We start from the raw sequence: 22932 nt of genomic DNA, 5'->3' as shown, positions 1-22932 counted from the left end.
TCTCCAAACTCTGTGGCCTCGGCTCCTCCCTCTGTGAGTAAATCCTAAACTTCCTAACCCACAGACCGCAATCAGTAAGGATAGGCAACAACAGCAGCTCCTCCACAATCATCCTCAATGCCAGTGCTCCATAAGGTTGTTGTTCTCAGCCCCCTACTATACTCCTTATACACCTATGACTGTGCAGCCAAATTCCCCTCCAGTTCGATTTTCAAGTTTGCTGATGACACCACCGTAGTGGGTCAGATCTCAGACAATGATAAGACAGAGTACAGGAATGAGATAGAGAATCTCGTGCAGCGACAATAATTTCTCCCTCAATGTCAACAAAATGAAGGAGACAGTCATCAACTTCAGGAAGGGTAATGGAGGACATGCCTCTGTCCACATTAATGGGGGAATGAAGTAGAAATGGTTGAGAATTTCAAGTTTTTAGGTGTCCAGATCACCAATAACCTGTCCTGGTCCCCCCCATGCCGACACTATAGTTATGAAAGGGCACCAAAGCCTCTACTTTCTCAGGAGATTAAGGAAATTTGGCATGTCACCTGCAATTCTCACCAACTCTTACGGATGCACCATAGAAAGCGTTCCTTCAGGATGTATCACAGCTTGGTATGGCTCCTGCTCTGACCAAGACTGTGAGAAACTACAAAGGGTTATGAACAAAGCCCAGTCCATCACTCAACCCAATCTCCCGTCCATTGACTCTGTCTACACTTCCCACTGCCACGGAAGAGCAACCAACATAATCAATGACCCCACGCACCCCGTACACTCTCTCTTCCACCTTCCTCCGTCAGGAAATAAATACAAAAGTCTGAGGTCACGTACCAACCGACTCAATAACAGCTTCTTCCCTGCTGCTGTCAGACTTTTGAATGGACTTACCTCGCATTAAGTTGATCTTTCTCTACACCCTAGTTATGACTGTAACACTACATTCTGCACTCTCTCTTTTCCTCTTCTATGAACGGTATGCTTTGTCTGTATTGTGCGCAAGAAACAATACTTATTAGTGTCACAAGTAGGCTTGCATAAACATTGCTGCAATGAAGTTACTGTGAAAATACCCTAGTCACCACACTCTGGTGCCTGTCCGGGTACACCGAGGGAGAATTTAACACGGCTATTGCGCTCTAACCGACACGTCTTTCAGACTGTGGGAGGAAACCGGAGCACCTGGAGGAAACTCACGCCGACTCGGGGGGAGAATGTGCAGACTCTGCGCAGACAGTGATCCAAGCCGGGAATCGAACCTGGGTCCCTGGCACTGTGAGGCAGCAGCGCTAACCACTGCGCCACCATGTTGCCCTCATTGTACATAATCGGATATCCCCTCCTTCCCAAACCCTCCACACCACACCCCCCATTAATCTGATTGCAATACCAGGTCTAGAATTTTCCTTAATTACAACAGATTATTTCCCCAGGGAGTTGGGTGTAATGATGCCAGAATCATCGTAGACCCTTAGAGTAAACATATTGTCAGTGTCGTGCCAGTTGATATTAGTTCTGACTTGCACCATTGGAATAAATTCCGCAGTGCATAGACACAACGGAAGCAGTGACTGGTGGAAGATTTTGATAACTCTTATAAAATGCCTTTATGTCCATGATACCTTTCACACAGAAACATAGAAGATAGGAGCAGGGGAGGCCATTCGGCCCTGTGAGCCTGCTCTGCCATTCATCATGGCTGGCCGTCCAACTCAATAGCCTCATCCTGCTTTCTCCCCATAACCTTTGATCCTCAAGTTCTATATCCAGCCGCCTCTTAAATACATTCAATGTTTTGGCATCAACTATTTCCTGTGGTAATGAGTTCCACAGGCTCATCATCTTTGGGTGAAGAAATGTCTCCTCACCTCCGTCCTAAATGGTCTACCCCCAATCCTCAGACTGTGACCCCCTGGTTCTGGACTTCCGCCACCATGGACGTGGAGAGGATGTTTTCACCAGCAGGAGAAACTAGAACCAGAGGGCACAACCTCAGGCTAAAGGGACGATCCTTTAAAACAGAGATGAGGAGGAATTTCTTCAGCCAGAGAGTGGGGAATCTGTGGAAGGCTGTGGGGGCCAGGTCATTGAGTGTCTTTAAGACAGAGATAGAGAAGTGCTTGACTAATAAGGGGATCAGGGGTTATGGGGAAAAGGCGGGAGGAATGGGGATGAGAAAAATATCAGCCATGATTGAATGGCGGATCAGACTCGATGGGCCGAGTGGCCTAATTCCGCTCCTATATTTTATGGTCTTATTGGAAAAACCCTCCTTGCATCTACCCTATCTAGTCCTGTTAGAATTGTATAATTTTCTACGGGATTCACCCCTCATTGTTTTTTCTTTCTTTGAGAAACTTTGAAAGCATAATTGATCATTTCTTTGTCTCCTTCCTCTTAACTTGGTGGAAATTTACTGGTATCCATGGCAACACTAAAGGAAACGGCAACTAATCTTGTGCAACGCCATTATTAAGGTGTGTGTCACATTTTTATTTGCCGAAAAAGGGTTGCGCAGTGGTTAACCCAAGTTCGATTCCAGCCTCGGATGATTGTGTGGAGTTTGCATGTTCTCCCAGTGTCTGTGTGGGTTTCCCCCAGGTGCTCCAGTTTCTTCCCACAGTTCAAAGATGTGAAGGTTAGGTGGATTGGCCCTGCTAAATTGTCCCTTAGTGTCCAAAGATTTTTTTTAGTTTATTTATTAGTGTCACAAGTAGACTTACATTAACACTGCAATGAAGTTACTGTGAAAATCCCCTAGTTGCCAAATTCAGGCACCTGTTCGGGTACACTGAGGGAGAATTTAGCATGGCTAGTCCACCTGACCAGCACATCTTTCAGACTGAGGGAGGAAACTGGAGCACCCGGAGGAAACCCATGCAGGCACGGGGGAGAACATGCAAACTCCACACAGACAGTAACCCAAGCCGGGAATCGAACCCAAGTCCCTCATGCTGTGACACAGCAGTGCTGACCACTGTGCCATTGTACCACCCTAGAAAGATGTGCAGGTTAGGTGAATTGGGCATGCTAAATTGCCCCTTAGTGTCCAAAAGTGTGCAGGTTAGCTGGATTGGCCATGCTAAATTGTCTCTTAGTGTCCAAAGAAGTGCAGGTTAGGTGGATTGGCCATGCTAAATAGCCCCTTAGTGTCCAAAAGTGTGTAGGTTAGGTGGATTGGCCATGCTAAATTGCCCCTTAGTGTCCAAAAGTGTGCAGGTTAGATGGATTGGCCATGCTAAATTGTCTCTTAGTGTCCAAAGAAGTGCAGGTTAGGTGGATTGGCCATGCTAAATTGCGCCTTAGTGTCCAAAGATGTGCAGGCTAGGTGAATTGGGCATGCTAAATTGTCTCTTAGTGTCCAAAGAAGTGCAGGTTAGGTGGATTGGCCATGCTAAATTGTCCCTTAGTGTCCAAAGATCTATAGATTTGGAGAATTAATGGAGTTAATGTGTGGGGTGATGGGGATAGGGCCTGGATAAGAAGATCCGTCAATGCACATTTGATGACTGTCTTGGCAGTTCGACCGTTTCAAGGCACCAACACCACTATTACACCAAGGATGTAAGACAGAAGAGGAGATATAGGAGCAGGAGAAGGCCATTCAGCCCCTCCAAGCCATTCTACCACTCAATCATTGCATAGTTGATCAGGCAGAAGTGGGTGTTGATAAGGAGACACGCTGTCTGAGTTTTGGAAAACAGGAAGTTGTTGGGTGAAGGGGGAAACTGAGCCATAAAAGGAAACCAGGTACTTCTAAAATCAGTGAGTGAGCTCAGGACATCTTGGGTCTGCTGAGAATGTTCAGTGAAGGAAGGAGAGAGGCCGTTTGCTTGAAGCTTCAGTGGAATGAGGAAGTTCAGAGGTTCATATCCTGTCATGGAATCAACTGAAATAAAAACAAGAAAGGGTTTCAAAAGAGAAAGAGCGAGCGGTTATCAAACAAATTATTTTTTAAAAATCATCAAAGAGAATCATAGGATCATTGCATTAGAGGGTTGAGTACAGTGTAAGTGAGGTTGAACTGTGAGCTTTAATCATTAAGCTATATTTGGTATGCAATACTCAAATACATAGAACACAGAACATAGAAAACTACAGCACAAACAGGCCCTTCAGCCCACAAGTTGAGCCGATCATACCCCAACCTACCAGGCCTATCTGTAACCCTCAATCCCATTAAATCCCATGTACTCATCCAGAAGTCTCTTAAAAGACCCCAGTGAGTTTGCCTCCACCACCACCAACCGATTCCACTCACCCACCACCCTCTGTGTGAAAAACTTACCCCTGACATCCCCTCTGTGCCTGCTCCCCAGCACCTTAAACCTGTGTCCTCTCGTAGCGACCATTCCAGCCCTGGGAAAAAGCCTCCGGGAATCCACCCTGTCTATACCTCTCAACATCTTATAAACCTCCATCAGGACATGACAAGCGAGAGTGGCAAATGTTGTGCCTTTGTTTAGAAAGAGCTGCAGGGAGAAGCCTAGGAACTACAGGCCAGTGAGACTCACATCTGTGGTGGGTAAGTTGTTAGAAGATATTTTGAATACATGCATTTTCCATAGTGAGACTCAGAGTGTCCCAAAGTGCTTTTTCAGCCAATGGAGTACATTTTGAAGAGTATTATTCACTGTTATAATGTAGGAAACACGGCATCAGTTTGTGCACAGCAAGATCCCATACAAAGCCATGGAACAAATGAACAATTTCATTTGTTTTTAGATATTGGCTGAAGGCCATAGCGTCAGAGGGTTGGCTGGAGAGAAATTTGTTGAGTGCATTCAGGAGGAATTTCTCATTCAGATGTGAATGGCCTGATGAGATAGAGGGCAAAACTTGACCTCCTCTTGAGAAATAAGGGACAGAAGTGTTAGTGAGGGATCACTTGGGGACCTGTGACCATAATTCTATTGGTTTTAAGATAGCTATGGAGAATGGTAGGTCAGGCCCAAAAGTTAAAATCCTAAATTGGGGCAAGGCCAATTTTGATGGTATCAGGCAGGAACTTTCAAAAGTTAATTGGGGGGGGGGTCTGTGGGAAGGCAAAGGGATGTCTGTTAAGTGGGAGGCTTTCAAAAGTGTGTTAACCAGGGTTCAGGGTAAACATAGAACATAGAACATTACAGCGCAGAACAGGCCCTTCGGCCCACGATGTTGCGCCGACCAGTTACAAAACAATGACCCACTAACCTAAACCAATCCCTTTTCGTCCATAAACCTATCCACGGATCTCTTAAACGCCCCCAAACTAGGCGCATTTACAACTGCAGCAGGCAGGGCATTCCAATCCCTCACCACCCTCTGGGTAAAGAACCTACCCCTGACATCCGTCCTATAACTACCCCCCCTTAATTTAAAGCCATGCCCCCTCGTGCTAGATTTCTCCATCAGAGGAAAAAGGCTATCACTATCCACCCTATCTAAACCTCTAATCATCTTATATGTTTCAATAAGATCCCCTCTTAGCCGCCTTCTTTCCAGCGAAAACAACCCCAAATCCCTCAGCCTCTCCTCATAGGACCTCCCCTCCATACCAGGCAACATCCTGGTAAACCTCCTCTGCACTCTCTCCAAAGCCTCCACATCCTTCCTGTAATGTGGGGACCAGAACTGCACACAGTACTCCAAGTGCGGCCGCACCAGAGTCGTGTACAGTTGCAACATAACGCTGCGACTCCTAAATTCAATCCCCCTACCAATAAACGCCAAGACACCGTATGCCTTCTTAACAACCCTATCTACTTGATTCCAAACTTTCAGGGATCTATGTACACATACACCTAGATCCCTCTGCTCATCCACACTATTCAAAGTCCTCCCGTTAGCCCTATACTCAACACATCTGTTATTCCTACCAAAGTGAATTACCTCATACATGTTCCTCTCAGAATGAAGGGCAAGACTGGCAGAACTTGGGAACCCTGGATGACTCGGGATATTGAGGCCCTGGTCAAGAAGAAGAAAGAGGCACATGACATGCATCGGCAGCTGGGATCAAGTGAATCCCTTGAAGAGTATAAAGGGTGTAGGAGTAGAGTTAAGGGACAAATCAGGAGGGCAAAAAGGGGAAACGAGATTGTTTTGGCAGATAAGGCAAAGGAGAATCCAAAGAGCTTCTACAAATACATAAAGGGCAAAAGAGTAACAAGGGAGAGAGTAGGGCCTCTTAAGGACCGACAAGGTTATCTATATGTGGATCCACAAGAGATGGTGAGATCCTAAATGAATATTTCTCATCAGTATTTACTGTTGAGAAAAGCATGGATGTTAGGGAACTTGGGGAGTGTACATATCACAGAGCTAGAGGTGCTGGGAGTCTTAAAGCGCATCAAGGTAGATAAATCTCCGGGACCTGATGAAGTGTATCCTAGAACATTGTGGGAGGCTAGGGAGGAAATTGTGGGTCCCCTAGCCGAGATATTTGAATCATCGATAGTCACGGGTGAGGCGCCTGAAGATTGGAGAGTGGCAAATGTTGTGTCTTTGTTTAAAAAGAGCTACAGGGAAAAGCCTAGGAACTATAGACCAGTGAGACTCACATCTGTGGTGGGTAAGTTGTTGGAGAGTATTTTGTGAGACAGGATCTACAGGCATTTAGAGATGCAAGGACTGATTAGGGACAGTCAGCATGGCTTTGTCAGTGGAAAATCATGTCTCACAAATTTGATTGAATTTTTTGAAGGGGTAACCAAGAAGGTAGATGAGGGCAGTGCAGTTGATGTTGTCTACATGGACTTTAGCAAGGCCTTTGACAAGGTACCGCATAAAGTTAAATCTCACGGGATCCAGAGTGAGGTATCTAAATGGATACAAAATTGGCTTGATGACAGAAGCCAGAGGGTGGTTGTAGAGAATTGTTTTTCAAACTGGAGGCCTGTGATCAGTGATGTGCTTCAGGGATCACTGCTGGGCCCACTGTTATTTGTCATTTATATGAATGATTTGGATGAGAATATAGGAGGCGTGGTTAGTAAGTTTGCAGATACTAAGATTGGTGGCATAATGGACAGTGAAGAAAGTTATCTCCAATTGCAGTGAGATCTTAATCAATTGGGCCAGGGGGCTGACAGATGGCAGATGGAGTTTAATTTAAGTGATGCATTTTGGTAGATTGAACCAGGGCAGGACTTACTCAGTTAACAGTAGGACGTTGGAAAGAGTTACAGAACGAAGAGATCTAGGGGTACATGTTCATAGCTCCTTGAAAGTGGAGTCACAGGTGGACAGAGTGGTGGAGACGACATTCAGCATGCTTGGTTTCATCGGTGTTGTGTTGTGACGCCCTCCCCTCCCACTCCATTCTCACTTGGACCATCACCCACAGCAGTGAACAACACGGAGCTTTCTCAAGCTCTCCAACTGAGAGCACCGATATCATCCTGGGGTTGATATATGGGGTCATGGGGACAGGGCCTGGATGGGATTGTTGTCAGTGCCAGCTCGATGGGCTGAATGGCCTCCTTCTGCACCGTTGGGATTCTACGATTCCACAATTCTCTAGAATGTAATGGGACAGAATTGTTTGTTAGTTTTTTTTATCCATTCGTGGGACATGGGTGCCGCTGGCTGGACCAGCATTTATTGCCCATCCCTAGTTGCCCGAGGGCAGTTGAGAGTCAACCACATTGCTGTGGCTCTGGAGTCACACGTAGGCCAGACTGAGTAAGGACGGCAGATTTCCTTCCATGAAGAATATTAGTAAACCATTATGTGTCCTGAGTTTGGACTAACAACTTTATGAAACGCCACCCTGAAATTATGTTGCCACCATGAAGCCCAAATGGTTAGCACCGCCGCCTCACAGCGCCAGGACCTGGGTTCCGATTCCAGCCTTGGGTCACTGTCTGTGTGGACATTCTCCCCGTTTCTGCGTGGGTTTCCTCCGGGTGTTCCAGTTTCCTCCCACGACTCCAAAGGTGCGTGGGTTAGGTTGGATTGGCCGTAAATTGACCCTCGTGTCAGGGGTATAGCGGGGTAAATATGTGTGGGGTTACGGGAGTAGGGCCTGGGTGGGGTTGTGGCAGACTTGATGGACCAAATGGCCTTCCTCTGTAGGGATTCTATGACTCAATGATAATAGAAACTAAGAGTAAGAGGAGGCCATTCAGTCCTTCAAGCCTGCCCTGCCATTCATGGCTAATCATCAAATTCATAGAATAGAATCATGGAACCCTACAGTGCAGAAGGAGGCCATTCAGCCCATCGAACCAAACTCAATCCCATCCAGGTACTATCCCCGTAACCCCATGCATTTACCCTAGCTAGTCCCCCTGACAGTAAGGGGCAACTGAGCCAATCCACCTAACTCGCACATCTTAGGAGGAAACCAGAGCACCCAGAGGAAACCCACGCAGAGACGGAGAGGATGTGCAGACTCCACACAGACGGTCCCTGGTGCTGTGAGGCAACAGTGCTAATTCGATATCTAGATTTCCCCTCTTCCCACCCTCCCCATATCCCTTGATCCCTTTAGCCCCAAGAGCCGTAAGTAGTTTCTTCCTGAAATCTCCTTGACATAGCAGAGAAAGTCGTTCTGTTTCGGATTTTAGGGAAGTGGTTTCTCTGCGATGTTCAAAGCTGTATTGCAAAGGATGATACAATGGATTACCTCAACTCAGCACGGGCTGTTCGATGACGTTAGCTGAGGTTTGTTTGTTGCCTATCGACTGTGCTTAACCCCGTGCTTTAGGGCATGAATGGGGGTTTAACTTTAGCACAGAGAGAGGCGTGGATAGGGTAAATGCACCAGGCTTGGGGAATGGAGAAGTACAGGGCACAGCTTCGATTTAAGAGGGGAAAGAATTAATGGGAACCTAAGGAGCCACTTTTTTTACACAGAGGGTGGTACTTTTGTGGGATGGTCTGCCGGAGGAAGTGGTTGAGGCAGGGACATTGACAACATTTAAAAGTAAGTAGTCTCACAACACTGGGTGAAAGTCTAACAGGTTTATAAAGTACTTACTGTGCCCAGCCAGTCCAATGCCAGCAACTCATAGAACCCTACAGAGCAGAAAGAGGCCCTTCGAGTCTGCACCAACCACAATCCCACCCAGGCCCTACCCCCATATCCACCCACTAATCCCTCTAACCTACGCATCCCTGGACACTAAGGGGCAATTTCTTAGCATAGCCAATCAACCTAACCCACACATCTTTGGACTGTGGGAGGAAACCGGAGCACCCGGAGGAAACCCACGCAGACACAGGGAGAATGTGCAGACTCCACACAGACAGTGACCCGAGCTGGGAATTGAACCCAGGACCCTGGAACTGTGAAGCTGCAGTGCTAACCGCTGTGCTATTGTGCCACCCCACAACATTTAAAAGACATTTGGACAGATACAAGGATAGGAAAGGTTTAGAGGAATATGGGCCAAATGCAGGCAAATGGGGTTAGCTTAGATGGGCATTTTGCACAGAAACATAGAAATGAGGAGCAGGAGGAGGCCATTCAGCCCATCATGCCTGCTCCGCCATTCATTACGATCATGGCTGATTGTTCAACTCAATAGTCTGATTCTGTTTACTTCCCATAACCTTTGATCCCATTCGCCCCAAGTGCTATATCCAGCCGTCCCTTGAATACATTCAGTGTTTTGGCATCAGCTTCTTCCTGGGGTAATGCATTCCACAGGCTCACCACTCTCTGGGTGAAGAAAGGGGGTGTCATTACATGCAACTCTGTAGGTTAAGGAATAATGTGGGCATTTTGGAATGAAGGCGAGTTGGAACCTACTGGCTCCAATCCAGAGAGGAATGAGAGGCAAGGTTTAACAGCCCCATCCTTCCAGGAAGGACAATACCCTGAAGGAAACATGAAGCTGATTGGAGAGAGGAACAGGATACAAGACTTCAGTCCCACCTCGAACCCAATCTTTCACCCATGCAGTCCTGACTGCGAGTGTAAAATCTACCCACGGACACAACGAATCCTCTCTCACAGAATCATACAATCATAGCAACCTACTTGGCAGGAGGAGGCCATTCGGTCCATTAAATCTGCTCTGATAACGATCCCATCTGGGTCTATCCCCATAACCCCATGTATATACCCTGCTAATCTTCCTGAAACTTATCATGGGGCAATTTATCATGGACAATTTAGCATGGTCAACCCACCCAAACACCATTGGACACTAAGGGGCAATTTAGCATGGCCAATCCACCTAACCTAAACACCATTGGACACTAAGGGGCAATTTAGCATGGCCAATGCACCTAACCAGCACATCTTTAGATACTAAGGGGCAATTTAGCATGGCCAATCCACCTAACCTGCACATTTTTTGACACTAAGAGGCAATTTAGCATGGCCAATCCACCTAACCAGCACATCTTTGGACGCTAAGGGGCAATTTAACATGGCCAATCCACCTAACCTCCACATCTTTGGACGCTAAGGGGCAATTTAGCATGGCCAATCCACCTAACCTCCACATCTTTGGACACTAAGAGGCAACTTAGCATGGCCAATCCACCTAACCGAAAAATCTTTGAATACCAAGGCACAATTTAGCATGGTCAATCCCCCTAACCTACACATCTTTGGACTCTAAGGAGTAATTTAGCATGGCCAGTCCATTTTACCTGCACATTTTTGGACACGAAAGGACAATTTAGCATGGCCAATGCACCTAACCAGCACATCTTTAGATACTAAGGGGCAATTTAGCATGGCCAATCCACCTAACCAGCATATCTTGGGACACTAAGGGACAATTTAGCATGGCCAATCCACCTAACCAGCATATCTTGGGACACTAAGGGGCAATTTAGCATGGGCAATCCACCTAACCAGCATATCTTGGGACACTAAGGGGCAATTTAGCATGGGCAATCCACCTAACCAGCATATCTTGGGACACTAAGGGGCAATTTAGCATGGCCAATCCACCTAACCTACACAACTTTGGACACTTAGGGGCAATTTAGCATGACTAATCCACCAAACTTTCACATCTTTTGACTGTGGGAGGAAACCGGAACACCCAGAAGAAGCCCACGCAGAAACAGGGAAGAATGTGCAAACCCCACACAGCCACCGACCCGAGGCCAGAATCGAACCCGGGTCTCTGGCGCCGTGAGGCAGCACTGCTCTCGAAAGCTAAACACACGGAATATTGAGAATCGGCTTGGCATTTTGTCCGGCTCTCTCCAAAAGTTTGCGGTCAATAAGGAACTTAATGAGAGAGTTGATAGCGGAAAGCTTATTCAGTGCCCTGATCTAATGGAGATGCGTAGTCACCATGGCAACACAAATTAGCTGAAGCCTTTTCTCCACCGTAACGTAATCATTTGCTCCGACTAACAGCCCTTCTTGGATCGAGTGCGAAAATCCCCCACCCTACCCCGTCCACGATGCGGTCAGGTGGACGGTTTTTTTTTTAAAAAAAAAAGAAAAACAACGTGTTCTTCAGGCCATTACCCGGGCAACACAGTCGGCCTACTGGGAGAGGCTGCAGACTGGAGTAAACAAGGGAGGGAAAGGCTGATGGCAGCTCAGGATCTGGAAGGGTTTCTGTATTTGTAAATGCCTTCCGAGCGTGGCTCCGGAGGGTTTAATAAAGGGACTCAGTCGGATCGAATTTGCATTCGGTTTTGGGAGGGGGGAGGGGGTGGGGGGGGGGGGGGGGGGGGGGACGTCGGATGGTATTTGCTGGGACGCCTCGATGGACCCACGCGAGCGTCTGCCTGCCGTCTGCCGAGCAAACACAAAACAAAAAGAAAGCTGCTCCCTCCGGCAGCCAAGAGTTGCGATCAGCAAGCCCTTGCTGTTTCCATTCCGATCTGAAGGTGGCAGAGGGATGCCAACCGGTGTCACAGCGATCCGGGGGACATCTGCTCGGCACAGTGGGGGGGGGGGGGGGGTGGTGGGCAAACTGCAAGATGCCAGTCTGGAACCGGTGCACAAAACCGCATCTGCTCAGCACAAAACTCTTGTTTTTTTCAGCTGCCTCTTGGCCCAAAGAGGCTGACAGCTGATGGGGGTGGAGGGGAGGGGGGGGGGTTGGTGGGGAGAGGAGGAGGAGGAGGGAGAGGGGGGTGGTGAAGGGGTTGGATGGATTGTTTTGGGGGTGGTGTTGCGGAAGGAGGGACACGTGTGGCGGGGAGAGGGAAGGGTGTTGTTCGGTGATGGAGAAATGATAAATGAGAAGGAGGGAGCCAGGATGGAAGAGTCAGAAGGGATGAACTGCAGAGGAACAGAAAGGTGGAAACCGAGCAGGGGTGTAAACGTGACAGGAAAGAGACAGAGATGGCGGCGGCAGGGGTTGGGGGGGGGGGTGCGGGGGGAGGCCAGAGAAGCTTATAGAAGTACAGAATCTCTGCGGCACAGAAGGAGGCCATTTCGCCCATTGAGCCTGCAGCGACAACAATCCCACCCAGGCCCTATCCCTGTAACCAGTAACTAACCCGTACATCTTTGGACACTAAGGGATAATTTAGCATGGCCAATCCACCTAACCTACACATCTTTGGACACTAAGAGGCAATTTAGCATGGCCAATCCACCTAACCTGCACATCTTTGGACACTAAGGAACAATTTAGCACAGCCAATCCACCCTAACCCGCACATCTTTGGATCGTGGGAGAAAACCAGAACATCTGGAGGAAACCCACACAGACACGGGGAGAATGTGCAAACTCCACACAGACAGTGACCCAAGCCAGAAATTGAACCCGGGTCCCTGGCGCAGTGAGGCAGCGATGCTAACCATTGTGCCACTGTGCCACCCGTTAGATAAAGGAGGGATGGAAAAATGATGAGATTGGTGTAAAGCATTAAGAAAGAGCGAGAGTGAGGGAGAAAAGGATGGGAGAGAAGAAAGATGGACTTCTTTTTATTCGTGGTACAAGTAGACTTACACTACAATGAAGTTACTGTGAAAATCCCCTAGTCACCAAACTCTGGCACCTGCTCGGGTAACACTGAGGGAGAATTTAGCACAGCCAATGCACCCTAACCAGCACGTCTTTCGGACTGTGGGAGGGAACCGGATTACCCGGAGGAAACCCATGCAGACACGGAGAGAACGCGCAAACTCCGCCTAGACAATGACCCGAGCCGGGAATCGAACCGGGGTCCCCGGAGCTGTGAGGCAGACATGGAGGACTCTGCACAGACAGTGACCCAAGCCACGTGTCGAACCCGGGTCGCTGGTGCCACGAGGCAGCCGTACTAAATACTGCGCCGCCCTGCTGCCCGAGCGATCCAGAGCTGGCAAAGGAAAGCAGCCGGAGAGAAACAGGGGAGCGGGTTGAAGGGGACGGCAGTAAATGAACGACAGAAAGACAGGATAGGGTGGGTCGAAAGCGAAAAGATAGAAAATAAAAGATTGAGGGAAAAATGAAGGAAAGGGATATAAAATGAAAGGAATATTTAATCTAACAAAGCATTTTAAACGGAACCATAATGCGAATGCAGAAGGAGTGCCATATTCTAGTGGGGCAATCAATGTCACTGAGATTGCAATTGAACATGGTATCAGGAGAACCACATAGATACTCTTTGGTGTTATTAATTGTTTGGAACACATGGTGTGGCATGGTCTATTATATAAACAGCAGGGAGCAATGCAAATTGAATTTAGTGTCAGCCTAGGCTGGGTTAGAAATCAGTAATGCATTTTCACTGACAGGCTGTGTGTGCACCTCAGAGGAACAGTCCCAACACAGAACACAGAACCCCGCAGGAAACCCACGCAGACACAGGGGGAGAAGGTGCAGGCTCCACACAGACAGTGACCCAAACCACAGACCCTCTACCCTCAGTCTGGGGGGGGAGGGGGGATTTCTCCCTCCCCCACCCCCAAAAGCTGCTGGCCACCTTAAATTGGAAAGTTAACCTGGAAGGTTAATTCCCCCCGAAGTGACAAGTTAGTTGAAACCCACACAGACAAGTTAGTTGCTTCCCATGCTGGCACGGTGGTTAGCACTGCTGCCTCGCAGGTTCGATTCCCGGCTTGGGTCACTGTCTGTGCGGAGTCTGCATGTTCTCCCCCCCCCCAGTGTCTGCGTGGGTTTCCTCCGGGTGCTCCGGTTCCCTCCCACAGTCCGAAAGACGTGCTGGTTAGGGTGCATTGGCCGTGCTACATTCTCCCTCGGTGTACCCAAACAGGCGCTGGAGTGTGGCGACTAGGGGATTTTCATAGTAACTTCATTGCAGTGTTAATGTAAGCCTACTTGTGACAATAATAAATAAACTTTAAAAAAAACTGGGGTGGCACTGCTGCCCTGCAGCAACCAGGAACCCGGGTTTGATTTTCGCCTTGGGTCACTGTCTGTGCCTCCACATCCTCGTTGTACTGTCTGTGTGGGGATTACACGTTCTCCCCTACGTGGGTTTCCTCCGAGCGCTCCGGCTTCCTCCCACAGTCCAAAGATGTGCAGGTTAGATTGATTGGCCAAGCTAAACTGTCCCTTAGTGTTCAAAGATGTATCAATTAGGCAGATTGGCCATGCTAAATTGTTCCTTCATGTTCAAAGGAGCGCACATGGGGAGATTGGCCATGCTAAATTGCCTCTTAATTTCCAAAGGTGCACAGGTTAGGTGGATTGGTCATGCTAAATTGCCCCTTTGTGTCCAAAGATGTGTGGGTTAGGTGGATTAGCCATTGTAAATGTGTGGGGTTATGGGTTTAGGTGGTGGAGAGGCCCTGGGTAAGATATCTAATCTTCTGAATTCCGGGGAATATCATCCCAACCTACTCAATATCTCCTCATAAGTCAGTTTTGTCAATCCAGAATCAGCTGGTAAACCTTTGCTGCCTTCCCACTATAGCACACAAAAAACAAAAAGAACAACACAGCACGGGAAACAGGCCCTTCGGCCCAACGAGCCCACGCCGCCATCTTAACAATGTATTTTTCCTACACCTCCCTTGACCCGTGTCTATGCTTATGGTACCCCCATTGGAAACCAGATTCAGGGGAGAATAATTTAGGGACAATTTGTTACACCAATCAGCCTAAGAGCACATCTTTGGGGTGTGGGAGGAAACCGGAGCACCCGGAGGAAACCCACGCAAGCACGGGGAGAATGCGCAAACTCCCACAGACACCGGCCCAAATCCATGTATCTGCACAGCAAACAGTGCTAGTCACTGAGCTGTCGTGGTGCCCATCTGCTGGTCCAGTATTAAGCACAAGTACTAGGCCACTCTCAAAACATCCAAGAACATCCTTCCTCAGATAAGGAGGCCAAAACTGCGCACAATATTTTAGGTGTGACCTCAACAAGGCCCTCTATAATTGGAGCAAGACATCCTTGCTCCTGTACGTAAATCCTCTTGTAATGGAGGCCAACATGCCTTACTCCTTGCTATACCAGCATGGTTATCTTCAGTGACTGGTGCACAAGGACACCCAGGCCTTATTGCAAATTCTGCTCTCTCAATTTGTAGCCATTCCGATAGTAATCTGTTTCCTGTTTCTGCTACCAAATGGATAATCTCACATCGATCCACATTAAACTGCATCTGCTGCGCATTAGCCCACTCACTCAACTTATAGTGCCCTACAATGTTTTTAAATTTTCGTTCACACGCCTCTCCCTCTGACAAAATGCATCATCTCTGTTTTGCAAATGCGACTCCCCTCACCTTCCTGTGCCTGGGCAGAGGGATCTGGGTGTCCTTGTTCATGAATCACAGAAAGTGGGTATGCAGGTGCAGCACGGAATAAAAAAGGCCATTGAGATGTTGGCATGTATTACAAAGAGAAAGTAGAGTAGTGTTGTTGCAATTGTACAGGGTGTTGGTGAGACCACATCTGGAGTATTATATCCAGCTCTGGTCTCCTTATTTGAGGAAGGATATGGTGACAGTCCAGAGGAGGTTCATTAGATTGATTCCAGGGATGAAAGGGGTGACGTATGAGGAGAGATTAAACAGTTTGGGCTTGTACTTGCTGGAGTTTAGAAGGACGAGATGGGATTTGATGGAGGTATATAAAATTCTAAAAGGGATTGATAAAGTAAATGTAGACTAAATGTTCCCTCTTGTGGGGCAATCTGGAACAAGAGGTCACAGGGAAGAGGCAGTAGATTTAAAACTGAGATGAGGGGGAGCTACTTCTCGCAGAGGGGGGTGAACTTGTGGAACTCGCTGCCCCAGAGCGCAGTGGGGGCTGAATCATTGAATGGTATCAAAAAGGAAGATGGATATATTTCTAATACAAAAAAGGATATGGGGAACAGGTGGGGAGGGGGATCGGAGACCAGGGAGAGATCAGCCACGATCTGATTGAATGGCAGAGCAGGCTCGAAGGGCTGAATTTGCCCACGTCTGCTCCTAATTCCTGTGTTCCTGCTTCTCTGTCTGTCCAGTTGCAGTGGCTTGGCATCAGTGGTAAAGTTTGAAATTCTACTCTGTTACTCCGGCACCTAATGGAAGCTTACTGTAACAACCGTCTCTGAGGAAAGATCAGGCGAACACGGTGGCACAGTGGTTAGCATTGCTGCCTCACAGCGCCAGGGCTCCAGGTTCGATTCCCAGCCTCGGGTCACTGTCTGTGTGGAGTTTGCACATTCTCCTCGTGTCCGCGTGGGTTTGCTCTGGTTTCCTGCCACAGTCCGAAAGACGCGCTGATTAGATGCATTGGCCGTGTTAAATTCAAAGACAAAGATCAAAGAAAATTACAGCACAGGAACAGGCCCTCCGGCCCTCCAAGCCTGCACCGACCATGCTGCCCGCCTGAACTAAAACCCCCTACCCTTCCGGGGGACCATATCCCTCTATTCCCATCCTATTCATGTATTTGTCAACACGCCCCTTAAAAATCACTACCGTATCTGCTTCCACTACCTTCCCCTGGCAACGAGTTCCAGGCACCCACCACCCACTGTGTAAAAAATCTGCCTCGTACATCTCCTTTAAACCTTGTTCCCCGCACCCTAAATCTGTGCGCCCGAGTAATCGACTCTTCCACCCTGGGAAGGAGGTTCTGACTATCTGGTTAGGATGCATCAGCCGTGCTAAATTCTCCCTCAGTATACCCAAACAGACACCGGAGTGTGGCGACTAGGGGGGATTTTCCAAGTGACTTCATTGCAGTGTTAATGTAAAGCCAACTTGAGACACTAATAAATTAACTTTGAAATAGTCTGAAGTAATCTGCAATGCTTCATAATCCATTCTGTTTCGATTCTAGTGCATATATCGGATCGACAAGCACGTTTAGTGTGTTCCCCAATAACAGGATCAAGAGGAGGCCTTCCAGCCATTATGAGGTGGACGTGCATGATGGTAGGTGAAGCTTGTCCAGCTGCACACGTAACCATGGATACGACCGCTCCCTATTCTTATGACTGCAGCAAATGTTCATTGCTGGGCAAACCTCAAACCCAAGGAGAAACCTGGGTCATTAGCTTTTTTTAAAAAAACTACAGGATCTCAAGGTGGACTCCCTACAGTGCAGAAGGAGGCCGTTTGGCCCATTGGGATTGCACCGACTTTCTGAAAGAGCAGCTTACCCAGGGCCTCCACTGCACCCTATCCCAATAACTCTGTGCATTTAGCATGGCCAATCCACCTAACCTGCACATCTTTGGACACTAAGGGACAATTTAGCATGGCCAATCCACCTAACCCACACATCTTTGGACACTAAGGGACAATTTAGCATGACCAATCCACCTAACCTGCACATCTTTGGACACTAGGGACAATTTAGCATGGCTAATCCACCTAACCTGCACATCTTTGGACACTAAGGGACAATTTAGCATGGCCAATCCACCTAACCTGCACATCTTTGGACACTAAGGGACAATTTAGCATGGCTAATCCACCTAACCTGCACATCTTTGGACACTAAGGGACAATTTAGCATGGCCAATCCACCTAAGCTGCACATTTTTGAACACAAAGGGGCAACTTGGCATGGCTAATCTACCCAAACTAAGCACCCTAGGACACTAGGGGCAATTTAGCATGGCCAACCCTCCTAACCGGCACATCTTTGGACTGGGGGGAGTAAACCGGAGCACCTGGAGGAAACCCACACGGGGAGAACATGCAAACTCCACACCAACACACCGAGGCCAGAATCGAACCCAGGTCCCTGGCGCTGTGTGGCAGCACTGCTAACCGCTGTGCCTCCCTAGGTGTGGCCTTACCGAAGCCCTGAATTAACACTCACCTCCATTTCCCCCTGTGATTCTTTGTGCCGTTGGGGGGTACAGAACGCTGACTAAAGGCCCTCTCTGCTTTGCAGGCCCGCCTCAGAAGGTCGTGCGCCGCATGTTCACCAACAGCCGGGAGCGCTGGCGACAGCAGAACGTCAACGGGGCCTTCTCGGACCTGCGCAAGCTCATCCCCACCCACCCGCCCGACAAGAAGCTCAGCAAGAACGAGATCCTGCGGCTGGCCATGAAGTACATCAACTTCCTGGTCAAGCTACTGGGTGACCAGCAGGAACCCGAGGAGAAACTGCGGGCGGGGGGCCGGACGAACGGGGTGCGCGGCGCCCAGGCCCCGGCCTCGCCGCCTCTGGACCCGGCTGGGGGGACGGCACCGCCCACCCCGGAGCCGCCGCTGACCCTTCCGCAAAAGCTGGGGCTGGCGTCCGTGCCCGCCGTGGCCCTGAGGCGCCAACTGTCCTCCGTCACCACCGCCTCGCCGGCGTCCAGTTGCTACGGCGACGGGGGGAGCCCGAACACCGAGGAGGAGGAGCAAGAGCACTCGGTGAAAACCGAGCCGGAAACGCAGGAACCGCCTTTCGTCCCCGCGTTGGCCTCAACTCATCGGTGACCGACGGCAAGGACCAAACGGCAGACGGCGAGATGGAACGTTGCACGATGGACCACGACTCCCGCCATTCGTTCATTCCCACCTGCACCGGGTTCCAAGGGCACTCAGGATTGGACGACCAACGTTGGGCTTCAGGTCCCTGCCCGAGCGGGAACGCAAGCCAGTTCTGGGCCCCACCTCTGTCAACGTCGGGGCCATTTTGCTCTCAGATTGGACAAAGCCAAACTCGTTCTGGTAACCCTGCGGACGGAGAGGAGGGAGATGGTTTCTGGACGCTCGCCGTTCTCTTTTTTCTTTTGACTGTTTCTCTTCTGTGAAGGTGAAAACTGTCCCGACAGTCTGGCCCAATGTTCCCGTGTACCTGTAAACGGGGGAAGGCACTTGGTGTCGAACGATGAACCCTGCCAATAAGCCAAGGAGGGCAGTAGGCCGATGCGAGTGTGATGATGTGTTACAAAGTACAAATGTCTCAATGTGTGAGGTATCTGACCTGTGGACCTGGTATAAGCCTCCCCTCTCACCCACCGCCAAAGTTCTTGGGGCAAAGCGCGGGTAGCGTATCCTGCCTCTGAGCTCCGGGTTCGAATCCCACTGCCAGGACTTGACGGCTTGAGGAAGGTACATCAATAACACGGCCAAACAGGTCCGAGCGTCAACTTGCCAAAGGCAGGCGGTAAGAGACTCCTGGTCTAGTTGTGATGGAAAGAACCATCATCTCTAACCATTGCCCTGAATATGACTCCCTGGGTGAACTGTAAGACACTCCCGCCACTAATCCTCATCATCAATGGGCAGTGGTTTGGGTGGACAAGGGGAACATTCCTCCATACTTCTAGAAAACAACCATCTACATGTCTTTCCTCAGGGGTTAATGAATTCAGGGCGCTCAGTCAGCTCTGTTATTGCCCCTAGTTATCTATTTAATGCCTCACGTCATTGGCTGATCTTCAGGTATGAGATCCCGGGGTTGGTTAGAGAGATCAGGGAAGCTCTGACTAATGTCACATCATGCCCCTAACCTTCACCTGAGCAAACCTCCCCCCACCCCCACCCCCGTATTCAGATACAGTGTCAATCCTTGCTTGACTTGACTCAACAGAATCTACAGGATGGACATGACTTATAAATGCCCCAAGCAAAAGATTATTGGGATGTACATCTCCAGAACCGTGGCACCCAAACACACATTGGGCCAGACTTGGGCTCACGTGCCTCCTTGGCGTGTTTCACGGCACCATTGGCTGCCGGCAGGGTCTTCCAGCGCACCCCCTGTCATTGGTCAATGGGCCTTCTCGTTGTTTGCTCCCCCCTCCCCTCACCCTCACTCCCCACCCTACCCGCACTGCCAGAGGCAGGGAGTCACAGACAACCCAACCAGGGGATCCCAGCCAGTGTCTTCCTTTGTCAACATCCTTGGGCATGAGGACACCCTGTAAAGACCCGAGAGTTGCTGGTGGACACCTCTGGGTAACAGGCAAGAGGCTCCCTCCTCGGACGCTCTCAGTCCTCCGCTCATTCCATCTTCCAGTTGGGAGACAGAGAGGCCGGTGAACCTTGGCGCACTGTTGGCCTTTCACCTTTGACCTGCAGGATGGAGTGAGTCACTTCTGTGCATGCATCGAGCATCTGGAAGGACCCGGGACATCTCACTCTCCATCAGAGCGACATCTTTGGCCAATCGTACCTTGAGGGATGCCTCTGTGCTGGCCTGGGGTGAGGCGAAGAGTTAGGGCCTTCCAGAACTAACACAGTTCACAGTGGGGGTTGACCCCACATTAGTGGCATCATCCTGCTTCACACTCTAGCCAATTGAGCTAACCAACTCCCCCACCCCGCCCCCCATCCCAACATTCCCACTCACACCATTGGCTGTAAGAGTCCCCTATAACCTTTGACCCATCAGGCGGGAAGTGATTCCAATTCAGCATTGGTCGACATGTTAAGCTTAAGTTCGCAACAGCCATGTCAGACAGAGGGTAAGATTTTCCATGCTCCCCGTCATGTGATTCGTGGATGTTGCCTGCCATTGGTGGAATTTTCCAGTCCCGCTGCTGTAAACAAGATTTCCCATTTTATACATCCCCACCCCTCCCCTGGCACAGATCACCATCGGGCGGGACTGGAAAATGCCGCCAGCAGGTACACACGGAAAATTCCAGCTTACGGAGCACCCTTGTGGGAATTGAACTTCCATCTCCAGTTAGGACTCTGGGTGCAAAGACCAGAGGAATGAATTGCAGTAACTCAACAGGGGGGTTAGCGCTCAGACTGGAAGCCTCAAAATGGGGGAGGGTTTCATCTCCGCGTGAGCCATTCCTCAATTCAATGTCCACAACCCATCATGGTTCCAGCTGTACGAAAGGCGGACACAGGTGAATAACGTGTGTGTACATGGGTGAACCAGATGGATAAGACCAGCATGACAACCCACCTTTACAGATACAACACAAATCCTGTCATCTGATTGGTGGTTCTTCTGTAACCTCTGACCTTCAACCTCTTCCTGCATCACAATCCTGCTAACCTCCAATTTCCTGATGATTGCCTCTTCCTTATCTCCTAAAATCATAGAATCCTCTCAGTGCAGATAGAGGCCTTTCAGCCCATTGAGTCTACACCGACAATAATCCCACTCCAATCCTATCCCCATGTATTTACCCCGCTTGTCCCCCTGCCACCAAAGTAAATTGAACATGGTCAATCCACCTAGCCCACACATCTTGGGACACTAAGGGGCAATTTAGCATGGCCAATCCACCTAACCCACACATCTTGGGACACCAGGGGAAATTTAGCATGGCTAATGCACCCAACCCACACATCCCGGGACACTAGGGGAAATTTAGCATGGCCAATCCACCTAACCCACACATCCCGGGACACTAGGGGAAATTTAGCATGGCTAATGCACCCAGCCCACACATCCCAGGGCGCTAAGGGGCAATTTAGCATAGCCAATGCACCCAACCCATACATCTTGGGAAACTAAGGGGCAATTTAACATGGCCAGTGCATCCAGCCCACACATCATGGGACGCTAGGGGACAATTTAGCATGATCAATCAACCTAAGCTGCGCATGTTAGGACCATGGGGGGAAACCAGAGCACCCAGAGGAAACCCACGCAGATATGGGGAGAATGTGCAGACTCCACACAGACAGTGACCCCAGCTGGGTATCGAACCCGGGTCCCTGGTGCTGTGGGGCAGCAGTGCTAACACTGTGCCACCGTGCCACTCCCTTGTCCTGTACTGAGAATTGTCCACTAGGTCAAAAACAGGTCCTCTTAGGCCTAAGCCTTCTGAATGAGCTAATGGGGAGGCGATGGCCAAGTGGTATTATCGCTAGACTATTAACCCAGAAACTCAGCTAACGTTCTGGGGACCTGGGTTCGAATCCCACCACGGCAGATGGTGGAATTAGAATTCAATAAAAAATATTTGGAATTAAGAATCTACTGATGACCGTGAAACCATTGTCGGAAAACCCCAAGCGGTTCACTCATGTCCCTTTAGGGAAGGAAATCTGCCGTCCTTACCCGGTCTGGCCTACATGTGACTCCAGAGCCACAGCAATGTGGTTGACTCTCAACAACCCTCTGAAATGGCCAAGAAGGATGTTGGGTGAGGTTCTCCAGCCTCCCAGCCGTGTGATTCCTGCCGGCGGGAGGTGGCGCGTTGTTTGCCAGCGGTGGGATTCTCCGGCCGCTGTCGGTGAGAATTCCTGTTGATGTCACCCCCACGCCAGTGGGAAAACCTGCGGGGCAGGAGTGCGCTGCCAGCGGGACTGGAAAATCCCGCCACTGCGAACGGCCAGCAAGTTCCAGCCATACAGTTCAACGTCAACTCGGGATGGGCAATAAATGCCGGCCCAGCCAGCGGCGCCCATAACCCAGAAAGAAAATGGGAGTAGAGAGATTTCCTCCTCTCTCGAGGGAGGGAGAGGGGTTTGCGAGGACAACTCATGAGTGGGCAGTGAATGATAGTTGTGGGTGTGGCGTGTAAATCATCAGCTCAGGGATCTTTGCAATGTATCCAGCTCCCAGCACTCGCTTAGGGAGGGTGAAGACTCAGAAAGGCAAAGAGCCAAAGATGCTTCCAAGAGTTGGAGGCAAGAATAAGGGAATGAGGGCCGGAATTTTCCGGACCAGTGATTCCGCCGCAGCAACTGGTTGACTA

General features: G+C 49.5%; 2 protein-coding genes across 6 annotated transcripts in view; one reads left to right on the top strand and one right to left on the bottom strand.

Annotated features, from left to right (window-relative positions):
* The window catches only part of LOC145361031 (protein lyl-1-like), a 43548-nt gene extending 23562 nt beyond the window's left edge, over positions 1–19986 (top strand). The window contains exons 3-4 of the mRNA XM_080216577.1: positions 17154–17248; positions 18219–19986. Coding sequence (XP_080072703.1) covers positions 17154–17248; positions 18219–18754 — 631 coding nt within the window. The 3' untranslated portion in view covers positions 18755–19986. The remainder of the gene's footprint in view (positions 1–17153; positions 17249–18218) is intronic.
* The window catches only part of nfixb (nuclear factor I/Xb), a 506674-nt gene that overhangs the window by 119982 nt on the left and 363760 nt on the right, over positions 1–22932 (bottom strand). The gene's annotated exons all lie outside the window — the stretch shown is intronic.

The sequence above is a fragment of the Carcharhinus amblyrhynchos genome, chromosome 33 (genome assembly GCF_965287045.1).
Source record: "Carcharhinus amblyrhynchos chromosome 33, sCarAmb.v2.hapA, whole genome shotgun sequence".
Taxonomy (NCBI): Eukaryota; Metazoa; Chordata; class Chondrichthyes; order Carcharhiniformes; family Carcharhinidae; genus Carcharhinus; species Carcharhinus amblyrhynchos.
This window is presented reverse-complemented; position numbering and strand designations above follow the sequence as displayed.